Raw genomic sequence first — 25,543 nt, forward strand, 5'->3', positions numbered from 1 at the left:
AAGAACTTTCTTGGCAACAATAAGGCCAGAAACTACGCAGAACTTGTCGACAACATGCTGACTGCTTTCAGAAACCTGGGCTGCAACATGAGCATCAAGATGCACTACCTATTTTCACATATGGACCGGTTTCCTGAGAACCTGGGTTCAATGAGTGACAAGCAGGGAGAGAGATTCCATCAGGACATGAAAGAGATGGAGACCAGGTATCAGGGTCACTGGGATGCAGTCATGATGGCTGACTACTGTTGGACTCTGAAGAGAGACCTCCCTGCCGCTGAGCATTCCAGGAGTTCCAAGAAACGGAAGTTCCACCTAAACATTAGGAAGAACTTCCTGACAGTAAGAGCTGTTCGACAGTGGAATTTGCTGCCAAGGAGTGTGGTGGAGTCTCCTTCTTTGGAGGTCTTTAAGCAGAGGCTTGACAACCATATGTCAGGAGTGCTCTGATGGTGTTTCCTGCTTGGCAGGGGGTTGGACTCGATGGCCCTTGTGGTCTCTTCCAACTCTATGATTCTATGATTCTATGATTCTATGATTCTATGATAAGCCCTGAAGTTTGAAAAATGGTGAAGCAACATGCAATTTAGGTGTACTTACCTTTATCAATGCCCACCATTCAGTTTACAGTGATCAGTGTTTCTATCAGGTAAACAATAAATGTTGTTGGAAAAACTTTTTTTTTTCTCTTGAAAACATATTTAGGATGATATGTGTTGACAAAAATCAGCTGATAATGCCACAAAAATGTAATCGATTTTGTCACAAGATCTGATTTTTTTCAAATCAACATAGCACAAAAACCTGACCTGATGGAGAGAAACGGATGCCATTTCCTGATTCAGCAGTGCAAAAATACCCTAAATCAGTTGTAGAAATCTAGACAACATTCAAAAAGTAAAAAACTGTTGCGAAGTGTTATCTAAAAATAGGTAACTTTCTGAAACAGGGCATGGGACCCTTGATCAGCCAGAGGGTGACATTGGCTGCTATGCAGGCTTCTGAGGGCCACCTTGCAGTAACAGGAAAGAGCACGGGCAAAAGCAGGGCTTTCTTCGGAGGGGGCACTCAAGGGCACGCAGTACTGGCACAATTTTTGTCAAATATTAAAAGTGTGGCACCTACTATAAGAACTTTATGGTAAGTACCGGCACCTTTTTTCCTATATAAAAAAAGCACTGAGCAAAAGTGAATAGACAGACAAATGTAAATTTTACCTTTGTACAGTAGGCTAGTTTCTACATCCCGCTCTGACCTCCACTTAGATAAACAGGATGCATTCAGAGTTCATGGACACATTCTAGCCAAGCAAAAACTTTCAAGAAAACAGGCGGTGAGAGAGAAGAATACAGCCTGTGGGGAGAGAAGTATGGAGAGCAGCATGGAGAGAGTTTGGGGGCCCAGACAGAGAGGCCTGAGGATCCCCACACCCTGACCTGAAACCTAAAGAGATGAGGAAATGCAGCTATTTCCATCTGTGAAAACTTGGGAGAGTATGAGGGGAGACTCAGGGCCACAAGATGGCTTGGTGCCATCAGGTTTGTAGGCCATTCAAAGGACCCCTTATCTTGGCTGCTGATACCATTGTGCAAAGTCTAGAGACCACTTGAAAATCCATTGCTTCACATTGTGCTCTCTGTACCCTTTGATAATCCATGTTTGTTCTGCTTAATGGTTAATGCTGAAGACTAAGTATTATATAAGTCTGGTGCGTAACTAACAAAGGAGTCGCATAGACCAATATAGTGTCATTTGGAGAATTCTGTAAGTATGATATGCATTTTTCTTTTTCTGTTTATCTTTTATTGAATTCTATGCATGGGAAAAGGACAGTACAAGAGTCTTCATCCTTTTTCTCTCTTTCCCCACCTTCCGTGAAAAAGAAAAGTCAGCCCCTTCGCACAAGTCTCCAAAAGAAAATCAAATGGTTTTTACTTGGCGGAAGATGATTTGATAATGATGCAAACATATATTTTAAATGAAAACATTAAATGCATTATGATCATTCTAGAATGCATGTTAGGAAACAGAAACATAAAGATGTTTTATATGAATAAGACATTTCAAAAGTTAGATATGTTGTTTTGGTAGGACAATGACATTTTAATAAAATGTCATTGTCTTACCAAAACAACATATCTAACTTTTGAAATGTCTTACTCTATTCACATGCTCCATGGATGAAGTATGTTGTGTGAATTACTAGCACAACCCACTATTTCATGTCCAGTGGGCTGAATTTTTGAACAAATTCCTGCCCTTTAAACAGAGTTGAACAGAATAATTTGATTAAAAATGGCTGTTTTACTGTTTGTAGGATATTTTCATTGTCGAAGAATACTTACCAATCCGAATGAAGGTCTTAATCTCCCTCTCCTTACTACTGAGTGTTCTCCAAGTTCACTGTCACCACGTCCCAGGACAGCCTAAGGACTCTGAGGGTCATGGAGATAAAATGATATTTGAACTCCCACATCCTTCTGTGGAAGAAGAACAGGGTCAGAACTTGACGTACGCTCATCAGATTGCTCCCAGTAATGCCAACTTTGCATTTAGATTCCACAAACAAATAGCTTTAGGTGAAGCTGCCAAAAATATTTTCTTTTCTCCAGTCAGCATCTCAAGCAGTTTTGCAGCACTGACGCTGGGTGCCAAATCTGAAACACAAAGCCAAATTTACAAAGGACTTGCTTTTAACCTTTCGGAGACTGAAGAGCACAAAATACACAAAGGATTCCATCAGCTCATCAGTGCCCTGAATGATCCAAACAATAAGGCCCTGATTAACACAGGGAACGCCTTATTCATAGATGAGCCACTGAAAATACTTCCGAAATTCCTGGAAGATGTCAAAACCTTGTATGGAGCTGAAGCCTTTTCATCCAACTTCCAGAATTCATCGGCAGCTAAAACCCAAATAAATGATTATGTGCAGGCCAAAACTCATGGGAAAATACCCCATGCGGTTGATGAGCTTGATCCAAGTACTGTGATGGTTTTACTGAACTACATCTTCTTCAAAGGTAAGTTGAAAGAAAGATAAATAAATTGGGGGTTTGTAAAAAAAATCTCCAGGCATCTTCTAATCTGCTTTGCTCTGCCACTGACTTTTGTAATTGCAATACTGGAATAAAATAAAAAATAAAAAAGAATCTTCAGGCATCCTCAGAATAAAAAGGGTTTTGTAGATGCAAATTAACAGCCATACAGGCACACAGGCAGGTGTAATAAAATTACCAGTAATTAAGGGGAGTTTTGAGGTAGAATGAAAGTCATAGCATGGAATCATAGGGGTTTTTTTAATTAAAGAAATGGGGGGGGGGCGTAGAGAGACTTCTCCATTCTTTTATGTTGGGTTATGTGTTGGGTCTTTCAGCTTGTTCAACATCACAGAGGGTCAACATGGAAGCAGGGATACTTCTAATGGACAATAAAAAGTGATCTGTGTTTACCTTTGCTTTACTAGTGTAGGGGTAAGCTTCTTCTCCACAAGCTAGATGCATCCCTCCAGACTTCTCTATCCATTCCTCAGGACTCTTTCCAGACCATAATCCCTTCCTCAGGGCCATGTCTCCCACTGGCCCTGCTCTGTATTTTCTTCAACACAGAGAATTGTATCCCCTAGGCTGCACCCCTCAGCCTTCCTGTTCCACATCCTCCATGCAATTGCATGGCAGGAATGTGTCCTTGAGGTGTGGCAATACCTCCTGATTCCCTGGATCAAGGATAGAGAGATCGGTGGGGAAGTCTTTCTCTGACCATTTTTACCTCTGGCCCCAACTCACCATTGGCATGTTGCCCTTGGAAGGTTTCCCAGGAGAAAACAAAGCCCTTAGGCTTAAAAAGATTGTCCTCCATTGCCCTGATGAATTTCATGATCCATTTACTCGGTTCTTGGGACTTTTCTTTTCTTTTCTCCCTTCAAAGCCCATTGGAAATATCCTTTCGACACTCACTATACAAAAGAAGAAGATTTTTTTGTAGATGCAAACACAACTGTGAAAGTCAACCTAATGTATCGAAATGGCTATTACAACTTCCTCCATGATGACGAGCTGTCTTGCTCAGTGGTGGAAATTCCATACAAAGGAGATGCCAGCGCATGGTTCATTCTGCCAGATGAAGGGAAAATGAAGCAGGTGGAGGATGGCTTGAGCATGGAATTTCTGGATAGATGTAAAAGATCCTTCATATATGAGTAAGTCTCCTATGTGCTGTTATTAAACTGTTGCTGCTGTTGAGCTGATATTCCATGGCATTTCTCCTTTGGCCATTTTGGGGAGAGAGGGCAAAGCAAAACTACCACCACCACCCCAAGAAAAAGAGCGGTGGAGAAGGTGGGAGGAGACATTATGAGACATTTCATGAGGATGGAAGTGTGGAGATTTGTGCCCTTTTTCTTACTATCTTTTACAACAGGGGGGGAACCCTATAGCCCTCAAGATATTATTGGACTACAACTCCCATCAGCCCCAGCCAGCACAGTCAATGGTCAGGGAGGATGGGAGTTGTAGTCCAAAACATATGGTCAACCAGAGGTTCCCCACTCCTGTTTTACAAGCAGGCCATGAGAAATAATCAGAAAGAAACACCCTCACTTTCTCAAGGGATGAGGAATTTTGGGGAATATGGGTGGGGTTTGGCACAGTGCTACCTTTATTATAGATAATGCCTTTATAGTAAAAAGGGACACCTGACCATTAGGTCCAGTCGTGACCGACTCTGGGGTTGTGGCGCTCATCTCGCTTTATTGGCTGAAGGAGCCGGCGTACAGCTTCTGGGTCATGTGGCCAGCATGACTAAGTCACTTCTGACAAACCAGAGCAGCTCACGGAAACGCCGTTTACCTTCCCGTCAGAGTGGTACCTATTTATCTACTTGCACTTGGACGTGCTTTCGAACTGCTAGGCTGGCAGGAGCTGGGACTGAGCAATGGGAGCTCACCCCGCCGTGGGGATTCGAACCGCCAACCTTTTGATCGGCAAGTCCTAGGCTCTGTGGTTTAACCCACAGCGCCACCCGTGTCCCTGCCTTTATAGTACAGGACAAGAATCATCAGTTTTGAAACCTAACTTGGATACAAAGGAAGCTGCTTATCCCAAGTCAGACCATTGATCCATCTAGTAAGCATAGTCGTAGGCAGCATTCAAGTGACAGCTTATTCCATTTTCAAAATATTCTCTTAATCATTAAGTTCCTCATTATATGTGAGCTTTCACGTGATATAAAAGACACCTCTGGAACTATAGGAATTAAAGCAGAGAGATGCAGGGATTATAGAGTCCCATCTACAAATGTCTGCAGTTGTTTTGCCTCAACCCTCTTGATCATCTTCTCCAGAAGTTGCAGCAAGCCACCGATATATACAGTAAACATACATACACAACCAATTTGTTTATATTTTAAATTTAATATAAATGTCTTGTTTTGGAACAAATTAAGTTTGAAGTGTGCTTTTGGGTGAAATATTAGGGATGTGGCTCCCAGAGATCCATTGCATGAGGAATTTGGCTCTTCAGCTATAGAAATTTGACATTCCTGAGTCAGCAGGCTCCTTGTAAAAATCCATCGTATAGAGGTCAGTTCTTCATAACCACCATTTCTCCTCCAGTTATGGTCCACCTTGATGCTAAAGTGCAGCCTCCCCCAACCTGGTGCCTTCCAGATTGGACTGCCCATCATGAGCTAACTAAAGTTGATGGCAATTTCAGTCTCAAACATCTGGATGGCACTAGGTTAGGAAAGGCTCTTATAGAAGATGAATAACAGAAGCAGAGGGTGAGCAAAGAAACCACCCTGCTATTGATACACCAGCATACAAATCCACTACTTGGCCCTGTTTAAATGTACATACCAATGTTATTTGGACTTCTGGAGGTAATCTAAACAAAATTATTTGCGCTCATAATTTAATGTTTGGATTTTGCTGTCCATGTGTTAATCAGAAAAATCCACCTGTACCTTCCAAAAATTTCCATTTCTGGATCCTATGATGTCAAAGACACATTGCAGAGAATGGGTGTGACTGATGTCTTTTGTGACGAGAATGCTGACCTGTCTGGAATTACCAGGGAACCCAATCTGAAAGTTTCCAAAGTAAGTATGTGAGGGGGTCTTTAGAAAAGCATTTCATGAGAGATGATCTGGTCGTGGGCATTATTATTGTGACTACTATTATTTGTGCCCTTTCACTCGGCATGTGCATTAGGATGAACGCCAAGGTGGAGGTCGCTTGTCAAATTCATATACCCAAGGTGTTCAGAGCGAAGGGGGATGATTGTTTCCAATCTTTGTCTCCACTGCCTCAGGCAATGCATGCAAACATGCCCAGGAATAAGGAGAGCTTTCATCCCTCCTGCATTAGGTAGCTTCCATGCCCAGACTATACTTCGTTTTGGTTAATGTGGATTCCTTATTCTGCAGGTCTTCAGAATCATTATATTTTTAAAAAATAAATATACCCTTTCTTCCATACATTTGTGTCTTGAGTCATCTTGTGGATGTGATGGCAATGCATTATTCTCAATCTATGTTGCCAAGACATTTGGAATACTACATACAATTCAAATCACCACACCTTAAACAGAACACTGTAGAGTAGGAAATAGTTTGGAAAAGGCCATCTGAAACAATTATAGGGTAAAGCAATGGCCTATAGAATTGTAGAACTGTAGAGTTGTAGAATTGTGGAGTTGGAAGGGACCGTCAGGATCATCTTGTCCAACCAAATGCAATGCAGCTGTCGCATGTGGGGATCGAACCTGCAAGCTTGGCATTATCAGCACCAGGCTCTAACCAACTGAGCCATAGGAGAGCTTACAATGTAGAAGTAGGGACAATGAAAGTAAATAAATAAGAGGTGACATGATAGTTCAGAAAAGGGCGTCTAAAAGGATTATGGGGGTAGAGGAACTCCCTGTTTATTTGCAGGGGCAGGGAGAGTGGAGGCAAATAAGGGGCATGATAGAGGTGGAGAAGGGGGAAAGAGGGAAGATCTTACCATTCATAATACTAGAACCCAGAGTCAGCTGGAACTTTTGGATATTTACATGGAAGACAGAGGTAGTTACCCATCCAGCACACATGTTATGGTAGGCTTTCCTCCATCACATATGAAAACAAGTAATGTGTCACTATTTCCCTCCAGGCCATTCACAAGGCTGTCGTGGACATTCATGAGGGTGGCACTGAAGCCACCGGAGTCACAGTTATAGAGTTTTCACCACAGTTTGAAGGTTTTGCTCTTAATCCTATCTTTAAGATCAACAGACCCTACCTGTTTCTAATTATGGAAAAGAAAACACACAGTGCCCTCTTCTTAGGGAAAATTGTGAACCCAACTGAAAAATGAGTTTGTGATCAGATCAAAATTTCCCATTGCAATTTCCCCTGATCTTTAAAACATGGATTTCCTCACTTTGTACTAGCCTAACCCCAGTAGTGTTATCCAATTTGCTTTGAAATTAAATAAGGCAATGAGCACAAATCACTGCTGGAATAAAATGATTTGAAAATATTGTAATCTTGTAGACTATATTTCTTACACCATTTGTTGCCTGCAGCATGTTTCTGGCTATGGAAAGAGATCTCTGTTTCAGTGGTTAGTGTTGAATCCTGTAACAATGCCTGCTTCTAAAAAAATAAAAGCTCCACAGAACCAGGCATGACTCTCAGGGTCCCTATAATTTCTGCGGGATCAAGTAACAAGGGAATCAATCCGGGCCTGCTGAATATATTTTGCTTCCAGTTGCAAAGAGCAAGATGACACCAGTTATCCTTTTAGAAACAAAAGCCTGACACTTTGAATCTTCCTTCAAAACTGGCACCCACCATCACGCCTCAGGGCTGCAGGCTAGTTTGGGCAGGTGAAAGCCAGGTCATGTGGTAAATACAGCTCTGTCTTCCACCAGATGGGAAACACCAGAGAGAGGGTTGAAGGAGAGTAGCTGGCGAGGCTGCCATCACCACTGACATTCATGTATCCACCAATGGAGGCAGCTAACATGCTCTGCATAATGGATGCAATTGTAGCCAACCCTGGGTGCAGAATGTTGGGTTGGGGGAGCAAGAGAAAAAAGGAGTAAGCCCAATGGATCTGTTTGAAATGATTCAGCCAGAATCAAGGTTATTTTTTTGCTGAAACAGGAGCCTGAAACATTTCAGCGCTTGGGAATTTCTTCAACTGGGGACAGGAAGAACGATTTGCCTGCCTCCGTTGCCTTCACCTTTTAAACAGCTCTCTCCCTAAACAACAGCAAATCGATAGGGCAGACAATGTGTAACTCCAGCAAATTCTTGGGGTGGAGATAATGGTGATGTCTTCTTTATAGGTAAAGGTAAAGGGACCCCTGACCATAGGTCCAGTTGTGTCCGACTCTGGGGTTGCGGCGCTCATCTCGCTTTATTGGCCAAGGGAGCCAGCGTACAGCTTCCAGGTCATGTGGCCAGCATGACTAAACTGCTTTTGGAGAACCAGAGCAGCGCACGGAAACGCTGTTTACCTTCCTGCCGGAGCGGTACCTATTTATCTACTTGCACTTTGACGAGCTTTCAAACTGCTAGGTTGGCAGGAGCAGGGACCGAGTAACGGGAGCTCACCCCGTCGCGGGGATTCGAACCGCCGACCTTCTGATCAGCAAGTCCTAGGATCCGTGGTTTAACCCACAGCGCCACCCTGTCTTCTTTATAGAAAACCGCTTTTAGAAATGTTAAGGCAAGGAAATGTTAATGGCTTTCCCACATCCATGAAACAGATGGCCTTTTCCATTCCACAGACCTCAAACAATAGGGCAAAATGGGAGGGGCATTTCAGCTCGCCCTTCATGGTGGTTAAGACTGGATTTCTGAAGAAATGACTGTCAGAACTTATGTCAGCACCAAAGCAACATTCTGTGTCCTAAACTTTTGTCAGGCCTAATATTACACCTTCAAGAGCAGGGTAAGAAAAAAAGCCTTTGTCTGGGTTCCCAGCCATAAAAATCTTGTTGCTTCCTTCCTTGTTTCTGCTGGCCTCATGAAGCCAGAGAAAACACACAGCCTAAAGAATAGAAGCATGTCATACAAGTTTCATTGGACATGGCATTCTACATTTTGCAACTGTTTCGGAGGTGGGTGGGAAATACCATATTGTTACAAATGTTGGATGCCACCCCCAAACTCTGCCAAGCTGTGGCAAGATTCCAGGGTTTTCCAGGAGCTCACCCAGAGTCTGTATTCCTATGAGTATCAAGACGCGGCAGAGACTGCCGTTCCTTTAGAAATATGGTTCAACTACACCTACATATAGGGACGAGGGGTGGCGCTGTGGGTTAAACCACAGAGCCTAGGACTTGCCGAGCAGAAGGTCAGCGGTTTGAATCCCCGCGATGGGGTGAGCTCCCGTTGCTCGGTCCCTGCCTGCTCCTGCCAACCTAGCAGTTCGAAAGCACTTCCAAGTGCAAGTAGATAAATAGGTACCGCTCCAGCGGGAAGGTACACTGTGTTTCCATGCACTGCTTTGGTTCGCCAGAAGAGGCTTAGTCATGCTGGCCACATGACCCGGAAGCTATACGCCCGGCTCCCTCGGCCAATAAAGAGAGATGAGCGCCGTAACCTCAGAGTCGGTCACTACCGGACCTAATGTTCAGGGGTCCCTTTACCTTTACCTTTACACCTACATATAGAGGGAGTACAGATCTTACAGCATGGTCATCTCAAGAGGGGCTTATTCCCCACAGTAGTGCAGCACTGGAGTCCAAGGCATCTCTCCCAGCTGGCCTTTAGCCAACCAGCCAAGGTCATTCTCGCCTTTTCTCAGCTTTCCCAAGCCTCCTGCCAAAGGGCCCAAACTCTTCCTGTGACATCACACCATTACCTTGACAACATTCGAAACAGCCTGTTTCTGTTCACACCTCAGGGAAGGGGCAAAGAATAGTTCTCTTGCCCTGCCAATGGCCCTCAATGACCTCGTATTGCTTCTTAATGGCCCTAGCTTGGCCACTTCATTTTGCATAGGCCAGGCCAGGAATTCCTCTACAGCGTGTATTTGCCCTTCATATCCCAAATAATCAACATCCTGCCATTTATTAATTTCTGCTATTTGTTAAAAGACTCGATGGTCAGGGATGGTGGGAGTTGTAGTCCAACAACATCTAGAGATTCACCTTCCAACACAGATTCACCTTCCCTGGCTCAAAGCGTTTTCTTCTGCCCTTACCTCATGGCCTCTTTGCGCAAAATGCAAGAAGACTAAAAACAAATTGCATCACATTTTAGTTTTCTGCCTTCCTTGGAAAATCCTTGTTTGTTCTGTTTAATGGTTAATCATGAAAACTGGGCATTTGGTGGGTAGAAAATATGCACTAAGAAAAATAGGAGCTGAATGAAAGAAGATTCTTCTGTAAGTATGATGAAGAAGAAGAGTTTGGATTTGATATCCCGCTTTATCACTACCCGAAGGAGTCTCAAAGTGGCTAACATTCTCCTTTCCCTTCCTCCCCCACAACAAACACTCGGTGAGGTGAGTGGGGCTGAGAGACTTCAAGAAGTGTGACTAGCCCAAGGTCACCCAGCAGCTGCATGTGGAGGAGCGGGGACGCAAACCCGGTTCACCAGATTACGAGTCCACCGCTCTTAACCACTACGCCACACTGGCTCACATGTCATATTGTTTATGCTCCTTGCAACGTATCCAGTCTTAGTCCAGGCACTACTTTAGATTAATACACACTGGAAAACACTGACTTATGTTCTTGGCTATGCTTCTCCCATAGCCACAGTCTCAGATTCAATCCAAAATCAAGCATGGCACTCTCTGTCTGGCTTCCCAGCCTTCAGCTTTTCAGTTTCTAGCTTACATCACTCCACTCTGGCCTTTATCCTTCTACCAGCCAGCTGAGGGAGGGGGGCTCACTCATTTCCCATCTGTCTCAGAGCCACTCCCTTTGTTTCCTTAATGGCCCCTTACCTCACCAGGAAGCTCCTTGTAGATTTTAACACTTCTTGGATCCAGGAATTAGAAGGGTATTGATATATAGCCTACCTGCCCCCCCCCCAAAAAAAAACCTCATAACAAATGGTTAAGGATGAAGACTTTAACCGAGAAGGAGATCTATAAGCAGAATTTTTAATAGGCATCAAGACTGGCTTTAAAATGATGCACAAGTGACATATGAACAGGTAAAGCCTCTCCACCTCCCATCCAGTTTTTACAGATCTAAAACTTTTGTGATCAATCAACAGAGACAGAAATGTAACTTAAATTGAGAGAAAGCTGAATTTGAAAAATCCGTTTAAACAAATGGCGGGTGGCAGAGTTAAATTAAAATATAAGATATCTTTTTTAAAAAAACTTTTATTACATTTTCAAAATTTACAAAGAAAAATAAAAAGAATAAATTGATCCTAAATTACATATTCTGAGATAAGAAAAAAAATAGTACAAAATACATTGTATAAAGATCTAAGATAAATAGGACAATGAAAAAGAAGATAGCACAAAAATTAATAAAGAATCAAAACGAAACAGAAAATTATTTATCAAAAACAACATTATTTAAGGAGTACAAACCATAACTTAAATATTCTATACACAAAATTCTAAAAAGAAATTACCTTCATACTGGTTTGCGTCCCTTATAAATTTGTTGACTTCCTTCTATCTCTTTGCAGTTTCAACTCAACTATTGCATTTAAATTATCTGTATTTAGTTGTTTGTCCGGACACTATGAAAAAAAAATCATTTTCTGTGAAATTAATCTAAACACAGCCAAGTGTTGTTATTGGAACCATATTTTATTAGGTAATTTTTAAAGCAATCCCATTCTTTTTTAACCTTTTCTCCTGAGTTGTTTCATATTAACTCTTTTATTTTATTTTATTTTATATTTTGGAGAGTTCCAAGTACTAGCACAACTTTAACTGCTATTTGTCTTTTGTTGATGTTGACTAGTTTTTCCAATATTTTGCTGCTTTCCAAGACTCTGGCTGCTGTTATCGCATAAAGAAACTGCTGTCTGGAGCTGAGGGATGCTGGGATACAATAGCATCAGGAAGGTTTCCCTATACTGATGTCTTAGGCAAATGTGTCATGAAGGCTGGCAACATCAACCTCACCAAGTGAGATTCCCTAGTGGCCAACTGCAGCGCCTGGAGACTTTTAGCTTACCGTACTCTTAAGTCGTAATATTAGTACAGATGAAAGTTTAGGTCACAAAATATTGCTTTGGTGTGGTACGCTGGTTTGACATAATCTGATAGGAAGTGCCTATAGAGGGTGGTGAATACAGCACAAGATATTATGGGCTGTCCCGTGAATCCGCTGGATGAAATAGCGGAAGAACGTTGCATCAGGAGAGTGAGGAAAATTCTCAGGGATAATTCACACCCTGGCCGGCACTTTCTTGATCTCCTGCCCTCAGGCAGAAGATACAGAAGCATGATTAGTCACACCAACAGTGTAAAGAACAGCTTCTATCTTGGGCTGTTAGGCTGCTGAATGAAATGATAACAACAGGGCAACTGACTTTTGGGTTTGGTGGGTATGCATCAGTAAACAAGGGGAACTAAGACTAAGAGAGCAGAGTGGGGGGTGCTCGTGTACATCACCTTGCCAACAAAGGTCTGTATAGTTAAAGCTATGGTTTTCCCAGTAGTGATGTATGGAAGTGAGAGCTGGACCATCAAGAAGGCTGATCGCCGAAGAATTGATGCTTTTGAATTATGGTGCTGGAGGAGACTCTTGAGAGTCCCATGGACTGCAAGAAGATCAAACCTATCCATCCTTCAGGAAATCAGCCCTGAGTGCTCACTGGAAGGACAGATCCTGAAGCTGAGACTCCAATACTTTGGCCACCTCATGAGAAGAGAAGACTCCCTGGAAAAGACCCTGATGTTGGGAAAGATGGAGGGCACAAGGAGAAGGGGACGACAGAGGACGAAATGGTTGGATAGTGTTCTAGAAGCTACCAGCATGAGTTTGACTAAACTGCAGGAGGCAGTGGAAGACAGAAGTGCCTGGCGTGCTCTGGTCCATGGGGTCACAAAGAGCCGGACACGACTAAATGACTAAACAACAACAACAACAAGTTGTACAAGTGACAATAAAGTATTTCAATTTCAATTATATGAGTTATGGCAGTCATTTGCTTCAGAAATCCAGTCTTCTACCACGAAGGGCTAGCTGAAATGCCCCCTCCCATTTTGACATACTATTTCTGGTCTGTGCCCTTTGGAAAGGAAATAATCTGTTTTCTGGATGGAGGGAAGCTTCATTGGTGCTATATCTTCCTTGACTTAATGTTTCATAAAGCCACCATTATTTCTACCCCAATGATTTGCTGGAGTTACGCATTGTCTGCCCTATCATTTTCCTGTTGTTTAGGGAGAGAGCTATTTCACAAGTTAATGCAATAGCATATCTCCATGACCCTCAGAGTCCTTATGATGTCCTGGGACGTGGTGACAGTGAACTTGGAGAACACTCAGTAGTAAGGAGAGGTAGATTAAGGCCTTCAGTGGGATCAGTAACTACTTTTCCAAAAAGAAAATAGCCTGCAGACAGTAAGGCAATTATTTTTAATCAAATTATCCTGTTCAACTCTGTCACATCTTTGCATCTGGAAGAAAGCATACCTCTCAGGACATCCTGTTACCTCTGCACACTGGGACAGCTTGTGGGCTTCCCATAAGTATCTGGTTGGCCACTGTGAGTCAGTGAGCCATTGAACTGATCCAGCAGGCTTAATAATAATAATAATAATAATAATACCCCACCTACGTGGCTGGGTTTCATCAGCCACACTGGGTGGCTTACAGAATATATAAAACATAATAAAGCATCAAACATTAAAAACTTCCTGATACAGGGCTGCCTTCAGATGTCTTCTAAAAGTTATGTAGTTTTTAATCTCCTTGACATCAGAAGGGAGGGCATTCTCATGTTCTTATGTTTTTGAAAAATTATCTAAAAAGAGGTTACTTTCTAAAACAGGGTATGGGACCCTTGATCAGCCAGAGGGTGACATTGGCTGCTATGCAGGCTTCTGAGGGCCACCTTGCAGTAACAGGAAAGAGCACGGGCAAAAGCAGCGCTTATTTCGGGGGGGGGGGCTACTCAAGGGCATGCAGTACTGGCACAATTTTTGTCAAATGTTAAAAGTGTGGCACCTACTATAAGAACTTTATGGTAAGTACCGGCACCTTTTTTCCTATATAAAAAAAGCACTGAGCAAAAGTGAATAGACAGACAAATGTAAATTTTACCTTTGTACAGTAGGCTAGTTTCTACATCCCGCTCTGACCTCCACTTAGATAAACAGGATGCATTCAGAGTTCATGGACACATTCTAGCCAAGCAAAAACTTTCAAGAAAACAGGCGGTGAGAGAGAAGAATACAGCCTGTGGGGAGAGAAGTATGGAGAGCAGCATGGAGAGAGTTTGGGGGCCCAGACAGAGAGGCCTGAGGATCCCCACACCCTGACCTGAAACCTAAAGAGATGAGGAAATGCAGCTATTTCCATCTGTGAAAACTCGGGAGAGTATGAGGGGAGACTCAGGGCCACAAGATGGCTTGGTGCCATCAGGTTTGTAGGCCATTCAAAGGACCCCTTATCTTGGCTGCTGATACCATTGTGCAAAGTCTAGAGACCACTTGAAAATCCATTGCTTCACATTGTGCTCTCTGTACCCTTTGATAATCCATGTTTGTTCTGCTTAATGGTTAATGCTGAAGACTAAGTATTATATAAGTCTGGTGCGTAACTAACAAAGGAGTCGCATAGACCAATATAGTGTCGTTTGGAGAATTCTGTAAGTATGATATGCATTTTTCTTTTTCTGTTTATCTTTTATTGAATTCTATGCATGGGAACAGGACAGTACAAGAGTCTTCATCCATTTTCTCTCTTCCCCCACCTTCCGTGAAAAAGAAAAGTCAGCCCCTTCGCACAAGTCTCCAAAAGAAAATCAAATGGTTTTTACTTGGCGGAAGATGATTTGATAATGATGCAAACATATATTTTAAATGAAAACATTAAATGCATTATGATCATTCTAGAATGCATGTTAGGAAACAGAAACATAAAGATGTTTTATATGAATAAGACATTTCAAAAGTTAGATATGTTGTTTTGGTAGGACAATGACATTTTAATAAAATGTTATTTCCATCTTTTAAAAGAAAATGGAAATAACATTTTATTAAAATGTCATTGTCCTACCAAAACAACATATCTAACTTTTGAAATGTCTTATTCTATTCACATGCTCCATGGATGAAATATGTTGTGCGAATTACTAGCACAACTCACTATTTCATGTCCAGTGGGTTGAATTCTTGAACAAATTCCTGCCCTTTAAACAGAGTTGAACAGAATAATTTGATTAAAAATGGCTCTTTTACTGTTTGTAGGATATTTTCATTGTCGAAGAATACTTACCAATCCGAATGAAGGTCTTAATCTCCCTCTCCTTACTACTGAGTGTTCTCCAAGTTCACTGTCACCACGTCCCAGGACAGCCTAAGGACTCTGAGGGTCATGAAGATAAAATTATATTTGAACCCCCACATCCTTCTGTGGAAGAAGAACAGGGTCAGAACTTGACGTACGCTCATGAGATTGCTCCCAGTAATGCCAACTTTGCATTTAGATTCCACAAACAAATAGCTTTAGGTGAAGCTGCCAAAAATATTTTCTTCTCTCCAGTCAGCATCTCAAGCAGTTTTGCAGCACTGACGCTGGGTGCCAAATCTGAAACACAAAGCCAAATTTACAAAGGACTTGCTTTTAACCTTTCAGAGACTGAAGAGCACAAAATACACAAAGGATTCCATCAGCTCATCAGTGCCCTGAATGATCCAAACAACAAGGCCCTGATTAACACAGGGAATGCCTTATTCATAGATGAGCCACTGAAAATACTTCCGAAATTCCTGGAAGATGTCAAAACCTTGTATGGAGCTGAAGCCTTTTCATCCAACTTCCAGAATTCATCGGCAGCTAAAACCCAAATAAATGATTATGTGCAGGCCAAAACTCATGGGAAAATACCCCATGCGGTTGATGAGCTTGATCCAAGTACTGTGATGGTTTTACTGAACTACATCTTCTTCAAAGGTAAGTTGAAAGAAAGATAAATAAATTGTGAGTTTGTAAAAAAAAACCTCCAGGCATCTTCTAATCTGCTTTGCTCTGCCACTGGCTTTTGTAATTGCAATACTGGAATAAAATAAAAAATAAAAAAGAATCTTCAGGCATCCTCAGAATAAAAAGGGTTTTGTAGATACAAATTAACAGCCATACAGGCACACAGGCAGGTGTAATAAAATTACCAGTAATTAAGGGGAGTTTTGAGGTAGAATGAAAGTCATAGCATGGAATCATAGGGGGTTTTTTAATTAAAGAAATGGGGGGGGGCGTAGAGAGACTTCTCCATTCTTTTATGTTGGGTTATGTGTTGGGTCTTTCAGCTTGTTCAACATCACAGAGGGTCAACATGGAAGCAGGGATACTTCTAATGGACAATAAGATGTGATCTGTGCTTACCTCTGCTTTACTAGTGTAGGGGTAGAAAACTTCTTCTCCACAAGTAGATGCATCCCTCCAGACTTCTCTATCCATTCCTCAGGACTCTTCCCAGACCATAATCCCTTCCTCAGGGCCATGTCTCCCACTGGCCCTGCTCTGTATTTTCTTCTTCACAGAGAATCGTATCCCCCAGGCTGCACCCCTCAGCCTTCCTGTTCCACATCCTCCATGCATTTGCATGGCAGGAATGTGTCCTTGAGGTGTGGCAATACCTCCTGATTCCCTGGATCAAGGATAGAGAGATCGGTGGGGAAGTCTTTCTCTGAGCATTTTTACCTCTGGCCCCAACTCACCATTGGCATGCTGCCCTTGGAAGATTTCCCAGGAGAAATTGAAGCCCTTAGGCTTAAAAAGATGGTCCTCCATTGCCCTGGTGAATTTCATGATCCATTTACTCGGTTCTTGGAACTTTTCTTTTCTTTTCTCCCTTCAAAGCCCATTGGAAATATCCTTTCAACACTCACTTTACAAAGGAAGAAGATTTTTTTGTAGATGCAAACACAACTGTGAAAGCCAGCCTAATGTATCGAAATGGCTATTACAACTTCCTCCATGATGACGAGCTGTCTTGCTCAGTGGTGGAAATTCCATACAAAGGAGATGCCAGCGCATGGTTCATTCTGCCAGATGAAGGGAAAATGAAGCAGGTGGAGGATGGCTTGAGCATGGAATTTCTGGATAGATGTAAAAGATCCTTCATATACGAGTAAGTCTCCTATGTGCTGTTATTAAACTGTTGCTGCTGTTGAGCTGATATTCCATGGCATTTCTCCTTTGGCCATTTTGGGGAGAGAGGGCAAAACAAAACTACCACCACCACCCCAAGAAAAAGAGCGGCGGAGAAGGTGGGAGGAGACATTATGAGACATTTCATGAGGATGGAAGTGTGGAGATTTGTGCCCTTTTTCTTACTATCTTTTACAACGGGGGGGGGAAACCCTATAGCCCTCAAGATATTGTTGGACTACAACTCCCATCAGCCCCAGCCAGCACAGTCAATGGTCAGGGAGGATGGGAGTTGTAGTCCAAAACATATGGTCAACCAGAGGTTCCTCACTCCTGTTTTACAAGCAGGCCATGAGAAATAATCAGAAAGAAACACCCTCACTTTCTCAAGGGATGAGGAATTTTGGGGAATGTGGGTGGGGTTTGGCACAGCGCTACCTTTATTATAGATAATGCCTTTACAGTACAGGACAAGAGTCATCAGTTTTGAAACCTAACTTGGATACATAGGAAGCTGCTTATCCCGAGTCAGACCATTGATCCATCTAGTAAGCATAGTCGTAGGCAGCATTCACGTGACAGCTTATTCCATTTTCAAAATATTCTCTTAATCATTAAGTTTCTTGTTATATGTGAGCTTTCACGTGATATAAAAGACACCTCTGGAACTATAGGAATTAAAGAAGAGAGATGCAGGGATTGTAGAGTCCCATCTACAAATGTCTGCAGTTGTTTGGCAACCAATTCATTTATAGTTTAAACTTAATAAAAATGTATTGTTTTGGAACAAAGTAAAAATCCATTGTATGGAGGTCAGTTCTTCATAACCACCATTTCTCCCCAGTTATGGTCCTCCCTGATGCTAAAGTGCAGCCTCCCCCAACCTGGTGCCTTCCAGATTGGACAGCCCATCACGAGCTAACTAAAGTTGATGGCAATTTCAGTCTCAAACATCTGGATAGCACTAGGTTAGGAAAGGCTCCTATAGAAGATGAATAACAGAAGCAGGAGGTGAGCAAAGAAACCACCCTGCTATTGATACACCAGCATACAAATCCACTACTTGCCCCTGTTTAATTGTACATACCAATGTTATTTGCACTTCTGGAGGTAATCTAAACAAAATTATTTGCGCTCATAATTTAATGTTTGGATTTTGCTGTCCATGTGTTAATCAGAGAAATGCACCTGTACCTTCCAAAAATTTCCATTTCTGGATCCTATGATGTCAAAAACACTTTGCAGAGAATGGGTGTGACTGATGTCTTTAGCGACAAGAATGCTGACCTGTCTGGAATTACCGGGGAACCCAATCTGAAAGTTTCCAAAGTAAGTATGTGAGGGGGTCTTTAGAAAAGCATTTCATGAGAGATGATCTGGTTGTGGGCATTATTATTGTGACTACTATTATTTGTGCCCTTTCACTCGGCATGTGCATTAGGATGAACACCAAGGTGGAGGTCGCTTGTCAAATTCATATACCCAAGGTGTTCAGAGCGAAGGGGGATGATTGTTTCCAATCTTTGTCTCCACCGCCTCAGGCAATGCATGCAAACATGCCCAGGAACAAGGAGAGCTTTCATTCCTCCTGCATTAGGTAGCTTCCATGCCCAGACTATACTTTGTTTTGGTTAAAGTGGATTCCTTATTCTGCAGGTCTTCAGAATCATTATATTTTTAAAAATAAATATACCCTTTCTTCCATACGTTTGTGTCTTGAGTCATCTTGTGGGTGTGATGGCAATGCATTATTCTTAATCTATGTTGCCAAGACATTTGGAATACTACATACAATTCAAATCACCACACCTTAAACAAAACACTGTAGACTAGAAAATAGTTCAGAAAAGGCCATCTGAAACAATTATAGGGTAAAGCAACGGCATATAGAATTGTAGAACTGTAGAGTTGTAGAATTGGAAGGGACCGTCAGGATCATTTAGTCCAACTAACTGCAATGCAGCTGTCGCATGTGGGGATCGAACCTGCAAGCTTGGCATTATCAGCACCAGGCTCTAACCAACTGAGCCATAGGAGAGCTTACAATGTAGAAGTCGGGACAATGAAAGTAAATAAATAAGAGGTGACATGATAGTTCAGAAAAGGGCGTCTAAAAGGATTGTGGGGGTAGAGGAACTCCCTGTTTATTTGCAGGGGCAGGGAGAGTGGAGGCAAATAAGGGGCACAATAGAGGTGGAGAAGGGGGAAAGAGGGAAAATCTTACCATTCATAATCCTAGAACCCAGAGTCACCTGGAACTTTTGGATATTTACATGGAAGACAGAGGTAGTTACCCATCCAGCACACATGTTATGGTAGGCTTTCCTCCATCACATATGAAAACAAGTAATGTGTCACTATTTCCCTCCAGGCCATTCACAAGGCTGTCGTGGACATTCATGAGGGTGGCACTGAAGCCGCCGGAGTCACAGTTATAGAGCTTTCACCAAGGTTTGGAGGTCTTGCTCCTAATCCTATCTTTAAGATCAACAGACCCTACCTGTTTCTAATTATGGAAAAGAAAACACACAGTTCCCTCTTCTTAGGGAAAATTGTGAACCCAACTAAAAAATGAGTACGTTATCAGATCGAAATTTCCCATTGCAATTTCCCCTGATCTTTAAAACATGGATTTCCTCACTTTGTACTAGCCTAACCCTAGTAGTGTTATCCGATTTGCTTTGAAATTAAATAAGGCAATGAGCACAAATCACTGCTGGAATAAAATGATTTGAAAATATTGTAATCTTGTAGACTATATTTCTTACACCATTTGTTGCCTACTGCATGTTTCTGGCTATGGAAAGAGATCTCTGTTTCAGTGGTTAGTGTTGAATCCTGCAACAATGCCTGCTTCTAAAAAAAATAAAAGCTCCACAGAACCAGGCATGACTCTCAGGGTCCCTATAATTTCTGCGGGATCAAGTAACGAGGAGTGAGATGACATCCTTTTAGAAACAAAAGCCTGACACTTTGAATCTTCCTTCAAAACTGGCACCCACCATCACGCCTCAGGGCTGCAGGCTAGTTTGGGCAGGTGAAAGCCAGGTCATGTGGTAAACACCGCTCTGTCTTCCACCAGATGGGAAACACCAGAGAGAGGGTTGAAGGAGAGTAGCTGGCGAGGCTGCCATCACCACTGCCATTCAAGTATCCACCAATGGAGGCAGCTAACATGCTCTGCATAATGGATGCAATTGTAGCCAACCCTGGGTGCAGAATGTTGGGTTGGGGGAGCAAGAGAAAAAAGGAGTAAGCCCAATGGATCTGTTTGAAATGATTCAGAAAGAAGCAAGTTTATTTTTTTGCTGAAACAGGAGCCTGAAACATTTCGGTGATTGGGAAATTCTTCAACTGGGGACAGGAAGAACGATTTGCCTGTCTCCGTTGCCTTTACCTTTTAAACAGCTCTCTCCCTAAACAACAGCAAATCGATAGGGCAGACAATGTGTAACTCCAACAAGTGCTTGGGGTGGAGATAATGGTGATGTCTTCTTTACAGAAAACCGCTTTTAGAAATGTTAAGGCAAATAAATGTTAAATGTTTTTAATTCAGTTTTACTAGCAAACCAGAGGTGAAACTAATCCCTTCCCAGCCTCAGGAGGAGTGCAGGGAACGTTCGTGCAACACGCCTACACACTGCAGCCGACACACCTAACGTGTTGCGTGACACACTTCGGAAAGCTCTGAGATAGATGGACAGACTCAATCAACTTTTGGGGAAAGGCGTTCAGTGATAGAGCATCTGCTTTGCCAGGTCCCAGGTTCAAACCCTGGTGTCTCCAGAAAGGACTGGGAAACACTCCTGCCTGGAATCCTGAAGAGCAGCTGCCAGTCAGTGTAGACAACACTGAGTGAGATGGACCAATGGTCTGGCTCGGGATAAGGCAGCTTCCTATGTTTCTAACTCCCAGCACCCCTCTGTCATTTTTATGCAGAAACTACACCCGAAATGTGCGCGATTCAAATGCAGACTTTTCATGAACCCTGACAGTTAGTGTTGATGGTGCTGGGGCCAGTGAATGGGCTCAATATTGGGCAGTTTCCCATGTTCTCTCTTCCTCACCAGCCTACAGTGTAGGTCGGTAGCTCAATGGCAGAACATCTGCTTTGAATGCAGAAGCTGCCAAGTTTAATCCCTGGCATCTCCAGGTGGGGCTGGGAGAGATGCCCAGGCAGGAACTCTGGAGGGCCATGGGCAGTTGGCATAGACCAACCTTTGCCAACCTGGTGCCCTCAAGACGTTGTAGGACAACAGCTCCCACCAGCCCCAGCCAAACACACCAATATTGAAACAATACTATTCAAACTTATTTCTTTTCCAAAAAAAACCTTCTAAAAACAATTTGAATAACCTCCTAAAAGCAGTCAGCTCCCCTCAGACTAATACTGCCACTAATACAATTTCTATCCTGCCCTTCCTCTCAGAGAAATCCAGGACAACATACACCATAGCCAAAACTACACAGTTCAAAGCAAAACATCTTAATAAGCAATTAAGAAGCCCCCTTTTAAAAAGCCACATACCTTCACAATTAATAATCCCAAGGTTGCCGGGGTGAGTAAGCAAGAGGGAGGAAGAAGGTTTTTATATTCCTCCTGAATGTTAATAGCGAGGGAGTCTGAGATGCTTCACCAGGGACGGTGATCAATGGATGAGGAACTGCTCCAGTATAGAATAAAAATTTAAGACTTCACTGTGTGTTGCTGTTCCTTTGGTTCACCACAGAGGCAGGAACAACCCCCTGCAATCTGACTGCATCACCTCCCACTTCCCTGCCTTTTCTAGCCTCCTTGGCAGCCTGTCTCCTTAACATCTTCCTTAGTTTCCTGTTACTACACTGCAACTCCTCTCCTCTCCTCTCCTCTCCTCTCCTCTCCTCTCCTCTCCTCTTCTCTTCTCAGTTCTGTCTTTCCCACACCTTCCTTGCACAACTCCAATGATCCTCCATCTGTTTTGCCCAAACCTCCCTCCCTCCGTTTGCTTAGTCAGTCTCCCGGCCAGCTCCTCTCAAGCCTTCTGTGATCTCTCCTTCACTGCTTCTGCATCTCTCATAAGGCACTCTCTCTCCAGCTTGCCAGGCTCCTCATTTGCATATTCATCCTCCCGGGCAACACTCTGCACAAGTGGTGGTCATGCCCCTCCCTCACATAAGAGTACAGATTAATTTTACAAAGTCTATACATGGTTTAATCCATAAATAAATCTGTAAGTGGTTTCCGTAAAATAGTCAATTTTTTCTTTTAAGAAGATACCGATAAAACCAACAGACTTTGAAAACAATGTCATCGCATTATAGATAACATCCACAAAGTTTAAGAACATCTATACAGTACATAATAAAATTGCATTGCCCAACAGAATATTTTTTAGCAGATAGGTCGCCCCAACATTTTCTTTTTTTTTAATAAGATATTTATTAGGATTTTTTAAATTATTACAATAAAAAATGAAAAAGAAAAAACATACAAAATAAAAATGATTAAAAACACTCAGATTTTCCATTGCTTATTTTTCTTTAGCTTGTTTCCCGGACCTCCTCATACCTCCCTTTTTTGTATTCCAGTTCAGTTTGTTGGTTCAGCAAATCCTTACCCTCTTTATTTATCCTAATCTTTGGTCTTAAAATAATAACATTAAATTTTTACCTCTTAATAACCCCTTTTTCATATTCCCTTAAAGCATTACAGCTAGAAACCACTTAATTTCTATCCAACATCATTCTAACATTCATTAATTTTACAGTATTTCTGTAGATAATCTTTGAACTTCTTCCAATCTTCTTCCACTGACTCTTTTCCCTGGTCTCGGATTCTGCCAGTCATTTCTGCCAGTTCCATATAGTCCATCAGCTTCATCTGCCATTCTTCCAGAGTGGGTAGATCTTGTGTCTTCCAATACTTTGCAATGAGTATTCTTGCTGCTGTTGTGGCGTACATTAAAAAGGTTCTATCCTTCTTTGACACCAATTGGCCGACTATGCCCAGGAGAAAGGCCTCTGGTTTCTTCAAGAAGGTATATTTAAATATCTTTTTCAGTTCATTATATATCATTTCCCAGAAAGCCTTAATCCTTGGGCACGTCAACCAAAGGTGAAAGAATGTACCTTCAGTTTCTTTACATTTCCAACATTTGTTATCGGGCAAATGATAGATTTTTGCAAGCTTGACTGGGGTCATGTACCACCTGTAGATCATTTTCATAATATTCTCTCTTAAGGCATTACATGCCGTAAACTTCATACCTGTGGTCCATAACTGTTCCCAGTCGGCCATCATTATGTTATGACCAACATCTTGTGCCCATTTAATCATAACAGATTTCACCGTTTCATCCTGAGTATTCCATTTCAACAGCAAGTTATACATCTTTGACAAAATCTTAGTTTTGGGTTCTAATAGTTTTGTTTCTAATTTTGATTTTTCCACCCGGAAACCAATTTTCTTATCCAAATTGTATGCCTCCATTATCTGATAATAATGAAGCCAGTCTCGCACTTTGTTTTTTAATTTCTCAAAACTCTGCAATTTCAGTCTATCTCCATCTTGTTCCAAAATTTCCCAATATTTCGGCCATTTGGCCTCCATACTGAGCTTTTTCTGAGCTTTCACTTCCATCGGTGACAGCCACCTTGGAGTTTTATTTTCCAATAAGTCCTTGTATCTTATCCAGACATTAAACAATGCTTTCCTGACGATGTGATTTTTAATTGTTGTGTGCTTTGACCTTATCATACCACAGATATGCATGCCATCCAAATACATTGTTAAAACCTTCTAAATCCAAAATGTCAGTGTTTTCAAGAAGCAACCATTCTTTCAACCAGCAGAAAGCTGCTGATTCATAGTAAAGTTTAAAGTCTGGCAGGGCAAATCCACCTCTTTCCTTTGCATCTGTTAATATTTTAAATTTTATTCTAGGCTTCTTGCCCTGCCAGACAAATTTAGAAATATCTCTCTGCCACCTCTTGAAACAATCCATTTTGTCCACAATTTGCAATGTTTGAAACAAAAACAACATTCTAGGCAATACATTCATTTTTACCGCAGCAATACGGCCCACCAGTGAAAGCTTCAAATTTGACCAAATTTCCAAATCTTTTTTCACTTCAGCCCAGCATTTTTCATAGTTGTCTTTAAATAAGTTCCCATTTTTTGCTGTCATGTTAATCCCCAAATATTTAACTTTCTTAACCACTGTTAAACCTGTCTCATTCTGAAACCTCTCTCTCTCCATTGGTGTTAAATTTTTCTCTAAAACCTTGGTCTTTAACTTATTCAACTTAAATCCTGCAACTTGACCAAATTCTTGAATCAGATCTAAAACTCTTTTGGTACTAGATTCTGGCTCCTGTGACGTCAATACTAAGTCATCTGCAAATGCTCTCAAGGTCGCCCCAACATTTTCAGATGGATTGGGGAAATTAAAAATGAATGAACAAATGAACAGATTGCAATGTTCTGGAAAAGCATGAACCTCTTGCCAATGCATAGCACCTCTTCTGGATTAATCCTTCACAAGTTTTTATTCCATTTTATTTTAGTTTATAAACATTTCCCTCTTTTTTTAAACAGTTTGATAAGATCTCTTATATTTTTTATGGAAAACAATTGGCTAACATATAAGGAAATATTAGAGGAAGAAAACAACCAACTTGAAACTTAAGAAATATGGAGAACTAAAAGAGACAGATATAAGTTGGTTACAATATTATCATCTAAATCTTTAAAATAGACAAAAAAAGAATGGATTTGATACAAAAATATCAGATTTAGAGAAAGAATTATTATTAAATAATAGAAAGATATTATCAAAAATATATTATCATATATATATATATATATATATATATATATATAGGATTGGAATTTGAAAGATGAAGAAAGTGAAGGAAGTGATGGTAAAGTGGGCACAAGATTTCGGACACCCAATTTAAATGCAAAAATGGGAAGAACTGGGGGGGGGGGGGACCTTAAAATTTACAGCGTGCTATCTGATTAAAGAAAATTTTGTGAAAATGACCTACAGATGGTACCTGACCCCATCCAAATTAGCCAAAATAAATAAAATTAATAACAATAAGTGTTCGAGATGCAAACAACAGGAAGGAACCTTTTTCCACATGTGGTGGACTTGTCCCCTAATTTAAAAAAATTGGGACATGATTTACAAGGAATTTTATAAAAAAGCTAAAATATACATTCCTAAAGAAACCAGAAGAGTTTTTATTAGGCATTTTAACAATAAG

General features: G+C 41.6%; 1 protein-coding gene across 1 annotated transcript in view; it reads left to right on the plus strand.

The window, feature by feature from the left end:
• The window catches only part of LOC308463404 (uncharacterized protein), a 40,022-nt gene extending 19,988 nt beyond the window's left edge, over positions 1–20,034 (plus strand). The window contains exons 6-14 of the mRNA XM_080981753.1: positions 1,747–1,764; positions 2,318–3,023; positions 3,928–4,198; positions 5,946–6,096; positions 7,148–7,348; positions 15,391–16,096; positions 17,003–17,273; positions 18,472–18,622; positions 19,665–20,034. Of these exons, the coding sequence (XP_080837879.1) occupies positions 1,747–1,764; positions 2,318–3,023; positions 3,928–4,198; positions 5,946–6,096; positions 7,148–7,348; positions 15,391–16,096; positions 17,003–17,273; positions 18,472–18,622; positions 19,665–19,868 (2,679 nt within the window). The 3' untranslated portion in view covers positions 19,869–20,034. The remainder of the gene's footprint in view (positions 1–1,746; positions 1,765–2,317; positions 3,024–3,927; positions 4,199–5,945; positions 6,097–7,147; positions 7,349–15,390; positions 16,097–17,002; positions 17,274–18,471; positions 18,623–19,664) is intronic.
• Positions 20,035–25,543: the final 5,509 nt, after the last annotated feature.

Source organism: Podarcis pityusensis (genome assembly GCF_964106645.2).
Source record: "Podarcis pityusensis genome assembly, chromosome: 1".
Classification (NCBI taxonomy): domain Eukaryota; kingdom Metazoa; phylum Chordata; class Lepidosauria; order Squamata; family Lacertidae; genus Podarcis; species Podarcis pityusensis.